The 12,727-nt window shown below is 39.2% G+C and overlaps 1 protein-coding gene across 1 annotated transcript; it reads right to left on the reverse strand.

Moving 5' to 3' along the window:
• Positions 1–211: 211 nt before the first annotated feature.
• LOC116726169 (transmembrane protein 79-like) lies at positions 212–12,611 on the reverse strand. The gene is made up of 5 exons (XM_032572752.1): positions 11,223–12,611; positions 5,911–6,247; positions 4,255–4,815; positions 1,795–2,008; positions 212–889 (listed from the first exon to the last, which is right to left on the reverse strand). The coding sequence occupies exons 2-5, from the start codon at positions 6,185–6,187 to the stop codon at positions 697–699; spliced, it is 1,245 nt and encodes a 414-aa protein (XP_032428643.1). The 5' UTR covers positions 6,188–6,247; positions 11,223–12,611; the 3' UTR covers positions 212–696.
• Positions 12,612–12,727: the final 116 nt, after the last annotated feature.

Consider the following 12,727-nt stretch of genomic DNA (forward strand, 5'->3'; position numbering starts at 1 on the left):
CCAGTTGACTGAGAAACCAAACTGAGTGAATCTTATTCTCTTCTGGTCTCTGGTCTCATTTGGGAGCCACAAACCCAAGAAGTTCATCAGAAGAGAGGATGCCAGCAGGGTGGAGACACACGGAGAGCAACATGTTATCACATAATGACAGTCCCTGCACTTCACCAGGAATAACCGCTCAGTCCAAGGAAAAAAAAGCACCAGGTCTATATTTTTTTTTCTTACAAATGGTTTTTATTCCGACTCTGTCCTGTACAAACCCTCTGTAAAGTCAAACTAGTAAAATCTGACAACTGCAGCTGCGTTGCGGTGAAACAAATCCAGCCGCGTACAGGGCAGAGCTTCTACTTAAATATAGGCATTGGAACAGCTTAAAAAGACAACCGTTTTATGTGTACAGCATTGTTCAAAGGCAACCTCGGCCACAGCCAGGCAGAGCGCTTGCATTTCAGATAATAAAGCACAAAACCACATGAAAAAGGGCTGCACACAGGAGGAGCAACAAGTAAAAGCCGTCACATAGTTGGAGATTACAGCGGCGGCGGGTGTAGCTCTGCTGAGCAGCAGACCACAGGAATGGCCTATTTCTGGGAGGATGGCCTCCGCTCGGAGAAGAAAGCGCAGCTCTCCCTCTCACTGAGCGTCCAGGATGTCTGTGGGCAGGACGTCTGGTTTGCCGCTCGGGCTCTGCGATGTCTACCCCGACCAGGAGGACGGGGTGACCTGATTATACAGGGCGTCCTGAGGGCCAAAGAGGGGCTGTTTGAGATTGAGATTGTACATGAGGAACAGATTGAGAGCGACCACGGCGAGGAGCGGGAAGGAGGTCAGACCAGAACCGAAGCCTCTCCAGGAGCCGCACGTGTTCAGGCTGAACCAGAAAACAAGCCTGAGGAGGAGGAGAAAACAACCCCAAACAGGAAATCAGAGGACGTACAGATATTTATGATAAACACTCAGCGTCTCGCTCGTCAGTCACGTTTACAAGATTAAGTATTTCCAACAACAAACCTGCATTATTCAAACATAAACATATCTAAGCTTTGACTTTTACTAGTAAGATATAAGCCACATTGCACTGAAATCTAAGGATTTAAGCCTGATCAATATCATCTCATTTTGTCTTTAGCAGCTTTTCATCAGTGCTAGGAAACCATGCTAAGATCCATCAACGGCTCATGATCAGGATCACTTAACAAAATAAAATAAATAAAGAGAAGAACAGAATTTCAACTTTAAGGTCAGAGTTACGACTTTAAACTCAGAATTTTAATTCTGAGTCAATCTATGTCAGAATCCAAACAAATAGCCAAACAGTCTCAGGTGTATGTCAGTGGTGTTGTTCGTATATGAAAATAATCACAAAACAGTTTCCTCCCCTTCATATATGGGCTTTTGTAAACCTGCATTATAGCCACAGTCTCAGATTTGGTAGGTCGAATTGAGTTTTAAGACAGCCTGCTTAAATAAACTAAAGTCAGAATTCTAAGAAGAAAAAGGCAAAACTGAGAAAGAAGTCAGAATTCTGAAATTAAATTTATAAAAAATTTTTTCGGTGGCCTTAGTTGTCTTCCTATAAGTTTAATGAACTTCTCTGATTCTGGAGTGAATTTGGGTCAAACCTCCACTCAGAGTGCCAGAAGCTCGTTGATGTGCAGCTCTCTGTGGGACTTTTCACCCGGTAGAAGCCAGGCTGTATGAACACATTTGAGCCTTTGGGCGTTTTCGTGTTTGGTGACGACTCCTTCAGGTCAAAGGTCACCATTAAGTCCTTCGACCCACTCTAACCCTCACCTGCCAATGATGAACATGACCACCAGTATGGGCACCAGCTTCAGCTGCTCCTGCGGCAGCAGGGCAGCCATCACGACCAGGTTGAGCACGTAGAGCAGTAGCTGCTCCAGGGACGATGAGACAAACAGCTGCTGCACAGCGTGTCTTCGACCAGTCGGCTCCTGCAGACGCAGGGACCCGGAGCACAACTGGCACACCGCACCAACCAGCATGGCTGCAAGGCAGAGAGGAACAATAAGTCAGAATTCATCTTGAATCTGGGCCATCTTTCCACAAACAGCGCCGAAGTCACTGCAAACTGGTCTGACAGCAACTTAGTGCTTTCACATTTTTCCCTCATTTGAATGCAGCTCCTGCTGGCAGGAAGGCCAACATGCAAATACTCCCCACTCTGTCATCTGCTTGAAATCTGGGTCAGAGGTAACTCCTCTGGGATGGATTTGGTCGGGTTGGTTCAGCCACCTGCTCTCTCATTCTGAACCAGAAACCACTGAGACCATTAAACTTTTCGCTTTTCTCACTTTTACAAAATCAGGTGCGATGACATTTCTGGATTTGGTGGAAGTCAAAACAGCTACCCAAAAATATTCAAGAATATTTAGCAGAAAGAGGAGGAGGACAAAATTTAAGAAATAAAAACGTGTACATCGACTTTGTGGAAAAGCATGAATATATTCAACAAAAAGGTACAAAAATGTTTATAAATAATTGTATGAAAGATGAAGGATATACATAAAGAGTAAAATAAAACGGGACATTGTTACAATAAAAGTAAAATTATGTTTTCTATATAAGATACTGATATAATATATAGGCTACTGCTACATGTATTTTGATATAGAGAAATAATATTAAAGGGTTATAATTTTTAAAAAGTGGAAGTATGGGAGCTAAAATGACAAAACATTGTTTTTTTTTATATTTTATGCATATGTAGCCTGGTTTTGTTTTTTATTGATTTGTTTGAAATAAAGACAGCATATATAGAACTTTTCCCCACTTTAAAACCTTAGACTTGTGTTTTTTCAGTGTGGCTTTTTTGAACTGTCAGTCAGAAGCTTCTTCAGAGTCGTTGTAATACTGACTGCTGCAGGAGATCCTTCCTGCCAGCAACTCTCTGAGATACAACATCTAGTTTCCCTCTGGGATTAATAAAGTACTTTTGAACTGAACCGATTTTATTTAGGCCTTATGTGATAAACCAACGTCAATATGTTTTAAATGTTTTTTAAATAGTAAAAATCTGAAAAGTGTGGCAGCATAAGTCTTCATATTCCGGAGTTAATATTTTAGAGAACCACTTTTTGCTGCAGCTGTAAATATTTATTTGGGTATTTCTCATTAAGTTTGGAAGGAAAGAGTTTCTAAAAACAGTTTCCATATTCATTTGGATCTTTGACTTGCATGATGCTGCCAGCGCCAGTTCAACTTTGGTCTGATTTGACTAGGACTGAAACAATACATTGGATAAATTGTGCTTATTCAAGTAAGTTAGTAATCGATTAATAGTTAACTGGATAGCACAGACTAAAAGAAATTTCATTTTGCTGAAATAACAGCATATTTGGAGAAATAATTAAGTCAAAAATGTAAAAAAAATTAAAAATAAATTATATTTCAATTGCATCTTACATCCCACACCAGACTCCATTTGAGCCGTTTCCCTTTCTGGGATCCCTCCACCATCTTTGTTTCTGTATCAACTGGCTCTGCTTTAGGATGACCAGCAGTGCCCTCTTCTGGATGGCAGCCAAACTATAACACTGAAAGAAGATCTAACCAGTGGAACTAAATTTAATCTATTAAATGTAAGTCAATAAATTTTTTGCATTCCTATTGTGTGCTTATGTTCTCTTACAAAACTATGAGGCTTTATAATGTCTAAAAAATAAGCTTAAATGAAGTTTTGGTGGCAATATTACAAAAAGTGAAAAAGTTTAAGGTTTGAACATATTTGCTTAAAGACCTGGGGAAATGTCTGGGTTACCAGAAGGGGCGCACCAATTTATCTGCCAGTTGATTTCCTTAATTTTGGGAGATCGGTAATCGGCCAATACTGACACCTGAAGCCGATCTTATCCACCGATTTTATCTACCTCAGCAAAGGTCTAAAAATCAGTACCTCTCCTCTTTTGCTCACTCGTGAGAACATTTACAGTAGTCATCCCACTGCTGCCAATTCAGTGACTTTCTTGCTGTATTTAGTAACATTTCAGACAAAAAAAAAAATTGGTATGGCCAAAGTCGGAATTGTCAGGTCAGGCTTTTTAAAGATTGGTAATCGTCCAGAAAACTGCAATTGGTGCACCCCAAGTTAAAAGGTCATTAAAATACATAGAAAAACGAAAACATTCCCAGATGAGGCAGTCAGACGAACCCCATCCTGTTCGTCTGGCTGCCTTTACGTCTGATCTTTATGTTTAATTTGTGTTTGTGACCGTGCAGGTGTCTGAGTCGTACCGAGCACCATGGGGAGCGCTGCCACCGCGCAGCAGCAGAAGGTGAAAATGATGCGGCAGCTTAAGTCCGGGCAGTCGGGGGGCCTTATCGGGACATAGAAATAGAGTGCATAGAGCATCCCGGCTGCACACAGAAGCGAGGCCAGGACGGAGAGGATGGCGGGGAGACGGCCGCTCTGGCTGCATTTACACCGGCAGCAGCACCTCCCCTGATCCGACGCCTCCCCTGCGGCCCCATCAGTCTCACCAAGCCCCTCTGTGCTCCACACGGCCAGCTCCACGCTCTCCCGCGGGGGTCCTATCAGGGGTCGGCCCTCGTCCTCCGGGCTCTCCACACTGGTGGATTCTGGGCTCCATCTCGGCGTGTTTGTGCCGTTGGGAATGTCGCCCTGAGAGGCCGGCGGAGGGGGGTTCATGCAGTTTTCCGTGGCGGTGTCCAAACTTTGCGAAGTGATGATGGGGCTGGAAAGAGTTTGATCCGGCTCCTCCTGCTGCTCTGTCTGATTTGCTCCGCTGTGTGGAGCGGGGGTGGCGCTGGGCTGCTGGTGGCACCGAGCAGAGCCTGTCAGGATCAAAACACATTTTAGTACGCAATCCAAATCAGAAAGGAGACAATCAGAGGCGTTGGAGCATCGAGTGTTACCTAAAAGATATGCTGTTAAAATGGACATATGGTTTCTGACAAGAATAATTTGAGGGAAATTGTTGGATAGCCATTAAATTGAATTGTGATTAAGGCTAAAATTTGTAATCAGATTGATTGTGATAAATCAATCAACTAATCAAAATGGTTCGGTATCACAGAAGTTAAACATGATTTTATATACAGCTCTGGAAAAAATTAAGAGACCACTTAAAATGATCATTTTCTCTGATTTTACTTTGTAGTATAGGTATATGTTTGAGTAAAATGAACATTGTTCTTTTATTCTATCAACTACTGACATGTCTCTGAAACTCCAAGCAAAAATGTAATATTTATTGAGAAATGGTCAAAATAACAAAAAAGATGCAGTGCTTTCAAACCTCAAATAATGCAAAGAAACAAGTTCATATTCATTCAGAAACAATAACATCAATGTTTTAACTCAGGAAAAGTTCAGAAATCAATATTTTGGTGGAATAACCTGGTGGATTTCAGTGGGGTTCAGTGCAGTGGGCTCTTAGTTTTTTCCAGACCTGTATGTATATGTCTAAATAGCTTTATACATTTTCTTTTCTATCATTATTTTTCTTCTTTTGGGTGGATTGCCAATCATTTGGCAGAGCATGTGGGTGGGCCAGTGCCCCCTCGACCCTCACTTTAGCTCCGCCCCTGTAAATAGTACATAAGCATTCACCAAAAACAACCAAAATAATGTACTTATTTAGCTAAAAGTTAAACATTTAGCTCCACTTGCAACATCTAAAACGATGAAAAGAATAGACCGAGGTGTTGTAATACTGTAATTCCTGTTGTTTCGTTGCCAAAGGAGGGCAAAGACATTTGATCAAAACCACAGGAAATAGTGTCAACTTCTGAGCAGAATAATGATGTAACCCCCATAAAATGTGTTGTTTATATGCTGTTGCTTAGCCTCAAATCTAGTTTAACTCCCTTTGGTTCCAGCTTCTCTTTTACTTTTTCTCCATTTAAGACAGAGATTCAGCGACTCACTCCTCGACTGCGCCGCCGCTGCTGACGGCGGCTCCAGAGAGCGCTCGGAGCCGGAGGCCGAATGGGAGGCCGAGCGGAGCTCCTCCACGGACGACTCCGGGCTGTCCGACACCGGTGCCAGGGAGATCTGGGTGTCCAGGTCCAGGAAGGGCGAGAAGGAGAGCCGGGCGGGGTCGATGTCCTGCAGCTGGTTGATGATGTCACTGATGGACTCCTTCACGGTGTCGAGCTCCTTCACGTTCTGCCCGTCAGTGGCCTGAAGCCCCGAGGTGCTCATAGTCACGCAGGCTGAGAGTAGCGAGCTGAGGTCCAGACGAAAACCAGGACAGCGTCAAACCTGGAGCATGGAGGACAGACATTAAAATCTGTAGTTTGAAGGTCACCTGTTATGGTTCTTTGAACAGGTTAGGACAGATCTATGGGCTATACAGAACTTGTTCATTTTTTTTCCACAAAATTATTCTTAGGCTGCGTTCACACTGCAGCCTGACGTGACCCAATTCCGATGTTTTGTCAAATTGGATTTTTTTTTGGCGTTCCAAATATATGCAACTTCTATGTGTTCTCCAGTACGTATGGAAGCCCGTTTCCGCCACTCTGTTAAAAAAAAAAAAAAAATCTCATTATAATCAGATAGCATCTGATTATAATGAGATACTACCTCATTATTTTGAGATAGTATTTTGAGATAGTATCTCATTTTTTTTGAGATAGTATCTCATTATTATGAGATACTATCTCATTATAATGAGATAGTATCTCATTATAATGAGATAGTATCTCATTATTATGAGATATTATATCATTATAATGAGTTACTATCTCATTATTATGAGATATTATCTCATTATAATGAGATAGTATCTCAAAATAATGAGATAGTATCTCATTATTATGAGATATTATCTCATTATAATGAGATACTATCTCATTATTATGAGATAGTATCTCATTATAATGAGATACTATCTCATTATTATGAGATAGTATCTCATTATAATGAGATAATTTATTTTTATTTTTTTTAACAGAGTGGCGGAAACGGGCTTCCATAAGTACGAACTGCAATCGACGTGAAAGTGTCCCGCATGCGCAGTAGAGAGCGTGCTCAGTGTTTTGCCAACCGTCATATAAAAGAAGATGGATGCTAACGATGGGGCACAGCTTGTGATTTTAAAGTTGTTGTCCGACCGGAGCCAGCACAGTAACAACTTAATCCCCATTACAGTCTGCCATGATTGTTGTTTTTCTTTCCACTCGCACGTATCAGGGCGCAGAATAGTGACGTTTTGTCGAGTATCAATGACGTTCCGGTCGGATGAATCTGAACGCGACCTGACCGTTCAGATTCAGGTCACATTTGAATCGGATACGTATCCGGTCAAGCGATCTGGGTCGAATTGGAAGAGAATCCGGTTTCTTCGGCCGCAGTGTGAACGTAGCCTTAAATAATGAGATTTTTATGATAAAGTATTAAGGCCATACGAAAAGAAAATTAAATTCAATAAGTCATAAAATTTCAAGAATAATGTTGAAATAATAGGAGAATAAAGTTGCAACATTTGCTTGGGTTGCTAGGTAACGCGCAGTGCCTGTTGAAAGTGACCTAACAATTGAAAGGATTTTTGAAACGATGTTTTCCAGATACCAGTAAGCATGACCCTATTACCAGAAAACAGATGGATGTGTTTTAGAAGCAGTTGAGAACCAAATTGAAGTATAAAAACAGGCAAAATACAAATTTAGCTTTACCAATTGTTAGCTTCCTACTGTTTCTTTAGGCAAGTGACAGTGATGGAAAGCTGCCACAAAACAGGAACTCTTATTTAAAAAGGAACAGAGTACGTATCCGATCCAGGGCAAAACAACATCTTTCTAGTTTTTGTATTAATTTGGGGGTTTTGTCTGAATTTTGTTCATTTTAATTCGTTAGGAAGATAATTTTATTTAATACGCCAATGTTAAATTGGTTGTCTGTTTCTTTTGTGAAAGTATTTAATTTTTTGGCTGGATTGTAACACTTGCATGGCCTCTTCTGTGTGCTTTTCCACTGTTTGAGTCTCTGTCCTCTGTTATTACTGAGTGGCACCAACTGTTTATTTTGAAGAGCATTCGCTGGCAGTAAAGCATGTACTCAGATATGGCTAAAGATCTTAAAATGCATGCAATCCCTCATATTTTCAGTGTTATCTGCAGCCTGGAAGGATAAAAATGGTTTATTGTTGGACAAAGTATTTAATTTGGTTCTGTAGGAGATTTTTTTTAGACTTCTGTATCTATAAGGCGTTGACGGATGTAGAACTGAAACAATTGATCAGATTAATCATGCTGCATTGAATAAATGATGGTCAACTAATTTAGTAATCGATTAATCGTTAATTAACGATTAATCAGTTATACTTTGGTGAGTATACAGATTCAAAAAGGCAATTTGCAAATAGAAAACACTCAGATGAAAGATGAGAAACTTTAGTCTGTAAATCTGTTCTACACAGAAATCTTCCAGTGGCAAAGTTTTAGCTTCACCTGCCTCAAATTTTTATATATAAAAATCCTGTTAAGCATCTTTTGATGTCCAATTATTAATTGATTAGCCTAAAAAACAGATCAACTCTACACTATTGATGTTAAATCAGACAGAAAGGTTTTCACATGTTGAAGTTTAAGGATTTTTTTTTAGCTGCAGATGCATCTTTTGCTACAAATAATGAAATGTTTACTAAAGTAAGGCTAAGTTGTTGCATTTTAGGCAATAAAACGCTTGTTTTTATGTTTAAAAAAGGAACTATTTGCATCTTAAATGTATTCCTAGTATTGCCTAAAAAGACTTTAAGGGTTAAATGAAAAATAAGCAGGATGTGGAAAGAAAAACAACCCTCAATTAATCGTATGTATAATCGATTACTAAAATAATTATTAGTTGCAGCCGTAGATAGACTGATGAAATGTCCAACTATGTGAGACAGGAATCAGAGAAGTACGATAAATAACTAAATAACTTTCATGCTGTCAGCCTGATTTACCAACAGAAGGAGTCACTGATCTAAAACAGAATCATGTCACGTTAAACCAGGACGATAATTAAAGCAGACTCATTTTCCTGAAGTCCTAATTAAATGTTTTGGGGATGAAATGGGTTTGGATCCCGGTACCGAAGCGCTGCTACTCGCCCAGTGATTGCAGCCTGTTTGTCTGCAGCTAATTTCAGGGCTTGCAGAGCAACGCCGCTCCTTCCCTCTCTTGCAAATTGCGTGTTTTACGGAAAACAAATTTGACTGAGAACCAGTCTGTCTGTCTGAGCCCACAACAAACAGAGCTGAGATCAGTTCGGACCTGCAGCCAGTTCATACGGGTCAAACTGTCCGAATCAGAACCAAAATAAAGGGGAATGGATCATAACTCTGTACAATTCAAATCTTATCTAAATGTTTCAGATCACCAAGCTAATTTTAAAATCAAAGTTAATAAACACAAAATGCAGCTTTTAGATGATTTTAAGTTAAAAACAATTCACAACTAATCAATAAACAATAAATTATTTCATCACTTTAAGGAATATTTTCACACTTTCCCCACTTTTTTGGCAGAATTGATTTAAATCAGCAATATTATTGGTTTTGGAGCATGATTGCCTGTTTAAAGTTATACCTCTTAACATTTAAATCTGTGCTTTGATTAGGCCACTCCTAAACTTTTATTTAATGCTTTTAAAGCCATTCAGAGTCACAAACTGGTGGCTGGGTATTAATCTAGAGGATTTTCTCTTGCAGGGCAGAATTAATAAGTCCTGAAGCAGCAAAGCAACACCAGAGCATCACACTGCCACCACCATGTTTGACTGTTGGTATAAAACACTTTTTAATAATATTCTGTTAATTTTGCCCAGATGCAATGGAACAAATTTAAAACTGATAGATTTGTGGATTTTTTCACTTCTGTTCTGTAATTTCCTTACTGTTGTTTTGAGGTTTTTGCAGTCAACTTCATGTCGTCACTGAGCGAAAAAATAAAAATAAAAATGAAACTGGAGCTCCAACTCAAAGAAAAAAATAATTGAAATTGAATCAAGTTTGTCAAACTTACTTTATTTACAATTGTTTAACATGACAATTTAAACTTCATTTACCTGGATAAACTTAATGTAAATACTTGAAACACATCAACTAATTTTTTTACGTTGAATCACCTGTTTTCTTTTTTCAGTGTAGACAAGTTCTATCCAATTGATTTTTATGTGCTTTTTTTCTGTTAGTAAATCATCATTTGAAAGCTGGTTTTAATTTACTTTTGACGTTAATATTTGTTGGTTGATGCTCAAACTTTTAAATGTGAGAAAATAAGAAACATATCAGAGGGAAAAATACATTTTTCTCTGCACTGCATTCAGGGAAACACTGAACTACAATGAAAAATGAACTTATAATACATTAAATATTAGCAAAAAAGGGACAAAAACGAAATTAATACACATTGGTGAAAAAATATTATTCAATAGCATAATAAAAAGCATTTGTAACCATGTTATTTCAACTGTTAAATGCACAATGTGCAAATTAAAAAATGGTGGTGCTGTGCTGCCAAATTTAGCCTGGGGATAAATTAGGTTAATGTCAGTAAAATAAAATAAAATAAGTTAAATGTTAGAATTTTCTTTTTAGTCCACTTTTAAAAAAAGTTAAAATCCAAAGAATAGTCCAAGTTTATGATGGATTCAACTGAAAGCACAATAGCTCCATTAAGGCGCCTTTTGTGGGTCTGGAACCGCTTGAGCCATTTCAATCACATCTGCAGATTGCGTTTAGAGCTTTTTCTCCTGCACTTTTTTTTTTTTTTGGCGCACATCCAACTGCGGCGCTGGAATCAGCACGCAAACCTCTCCGTGAACGACCATTTTCTAAACAAATGAGGACCTTAGCATGTATAGATCACAATTAGGAGGCCTGTAGGTCGGAGGGGAGCAAATCAGCGCGATTTCTTGGAGATGGCGCATGACGGGGTAAAAAGAAAAAAAAACACACTTTGTCCTTCACTGCTGAGCTGAGCAACTCTTACAGCAGTTTCTTAAAACTCTTAAAGTAGATTTAAAAACAAAAAATGACTCAATCGTTGAGCAAACTGCAGGTATGCAGGGATTTTCACATTTATCATTAAATACATCAAATGAAGTGCATGCAGTCGTGCGTAAAATGTAAAGTCATTCAGAAATCCGTCACATACAGGAGCTGATTGTTTACATTGTAACCGCAAGCCGCAGTTTAAGCTCCAAAATGAACGCGTTTGTCTGAACAGAAAAGGTTTTAAAACGAACTTACTTGAGTGGGAGATTGCAGTGTGTGGATTTACTCCGCCGTCCTTCCCTCCCCCTCGGTTTGCTTTTTGTCTTCCAGGATCCTGAACTTCTGAATCAAATTTCAGGACGGACAAAATACTAGGTTTTTCCTCCGCCCACACACGGTTTTCCTTTTTTTCCCTTTCCTCCCTTCTTCCCGGGTACCATGTCAAAGACCATATGGAGCAAATAAAGCCGGAGAGGATCCACAGCAGGAGGAGGAGGAGGAGGCGGCACTTACTCTCAGTTTATCTTCAAATTCAACATTAGCAATCACAGCCATCACACAAACAAGTTTGTCCAAACAGGACGATAAACATTTACTCTCAAACTAAACTCCAGCTTCCATCTAATATTCATACTCGGGATGAGTGTTTGTCCCGAGGAGGAACTTGATTAACGCAAATATCTCAGCTTCCCTGCGCGCTTTTCAGACCTTTTAAAGATACAATTCAGCGAGGATTTTATTAATCCCTAATAAATTCACACTAAGTGAAAGCACAGCTGCGTAGCGCAGTTTTGGATTTTAACATCATGATTTCTGGAAATGTGAAGTTCTAAAAAACCCACAGAAGGTAAAAAACAAAACAAAAAACAGGATTCTCATTTGTGTTGGTGACATCACAAGAGGCAAAGCACATCAGTAAAAATGGCAGAAAAGCAAGTTTGGACAGATTTCATCATAAATTTTAAATAATTATGTTGCAAGGCGTGATGTCGCGCATGTTTGAGGCTTAGAGCTCGACTCTCAACGCCATGATGAATGCTGCTGAGGATGATGAAGCTGAAGGAAACGGCAATGAAAGATCCAGGAAGTATGATCAAACTGCTTTAAAAAAATAATAAATAAATAAATCATTTAAAAACTACTTTTCTAAAACAAAAAGAAAACTCTGTCACATCCACTAAAACTGGAAAAGGAATGTTGATGAGAACTGGAGCAGAAATGACAACTTGGCAAGTTTTTTTGCTACAATTTACCACCATGGTTAAAACAAACTAATTCAGCTCTTAAGCTCCTGGGTAAGGTGCCGGTTTGCCAAGTCTCCAAGCTACCACTCAGACATTTATCTGAGTAAGGTAGTGGAGTAAGGTAGTGGAGTAAGGTAGACTAGTGGAAAACAGGATCTGCATGTTGTTCATGGCAAATTCAAAGGCAAAAATTGCATTTAGGTTTTTTTCCTTTTAAATCAAAATACACCGAAAAACGTTTTATTCCCTGTTTGCCTGAAAACCGATTTACGATCCATTTCTACTGAAAACAACAAGATAGAAAATAAAAATATGAAATTCTGATAAAAGTAAACCAGTTAAAGATAAAACTGTACCCAACCTTCCCATAAATACCATTTCCATTTTCTCAATAAAAGTTATCAATCTGATCGCTCAGGGAAGGCCACGCCCACTTCCTGAATTATTTGCATCAGAACCACACCTGACATTACCACAACAACCAGTCAAGTTAAATATTGAAACAATGAGCTAAGG

The sequence above is a fragment of the Xiphophorus hellerii genome, chromosome 9, assembly GCF_003331165.1.
Source record: "Xiphophorus hellerii strain 12219 chromosome 9, Xiphophorus_hellerii-4.1, whole genome shotgun sequence".
Lineage (NCBI taxonomy): Eukaryota > Metazoa > Chordata > Actinopteri > Cyprinodontiformes > Poeciliidae > Xiphophorus > Xiphophorus hellerii.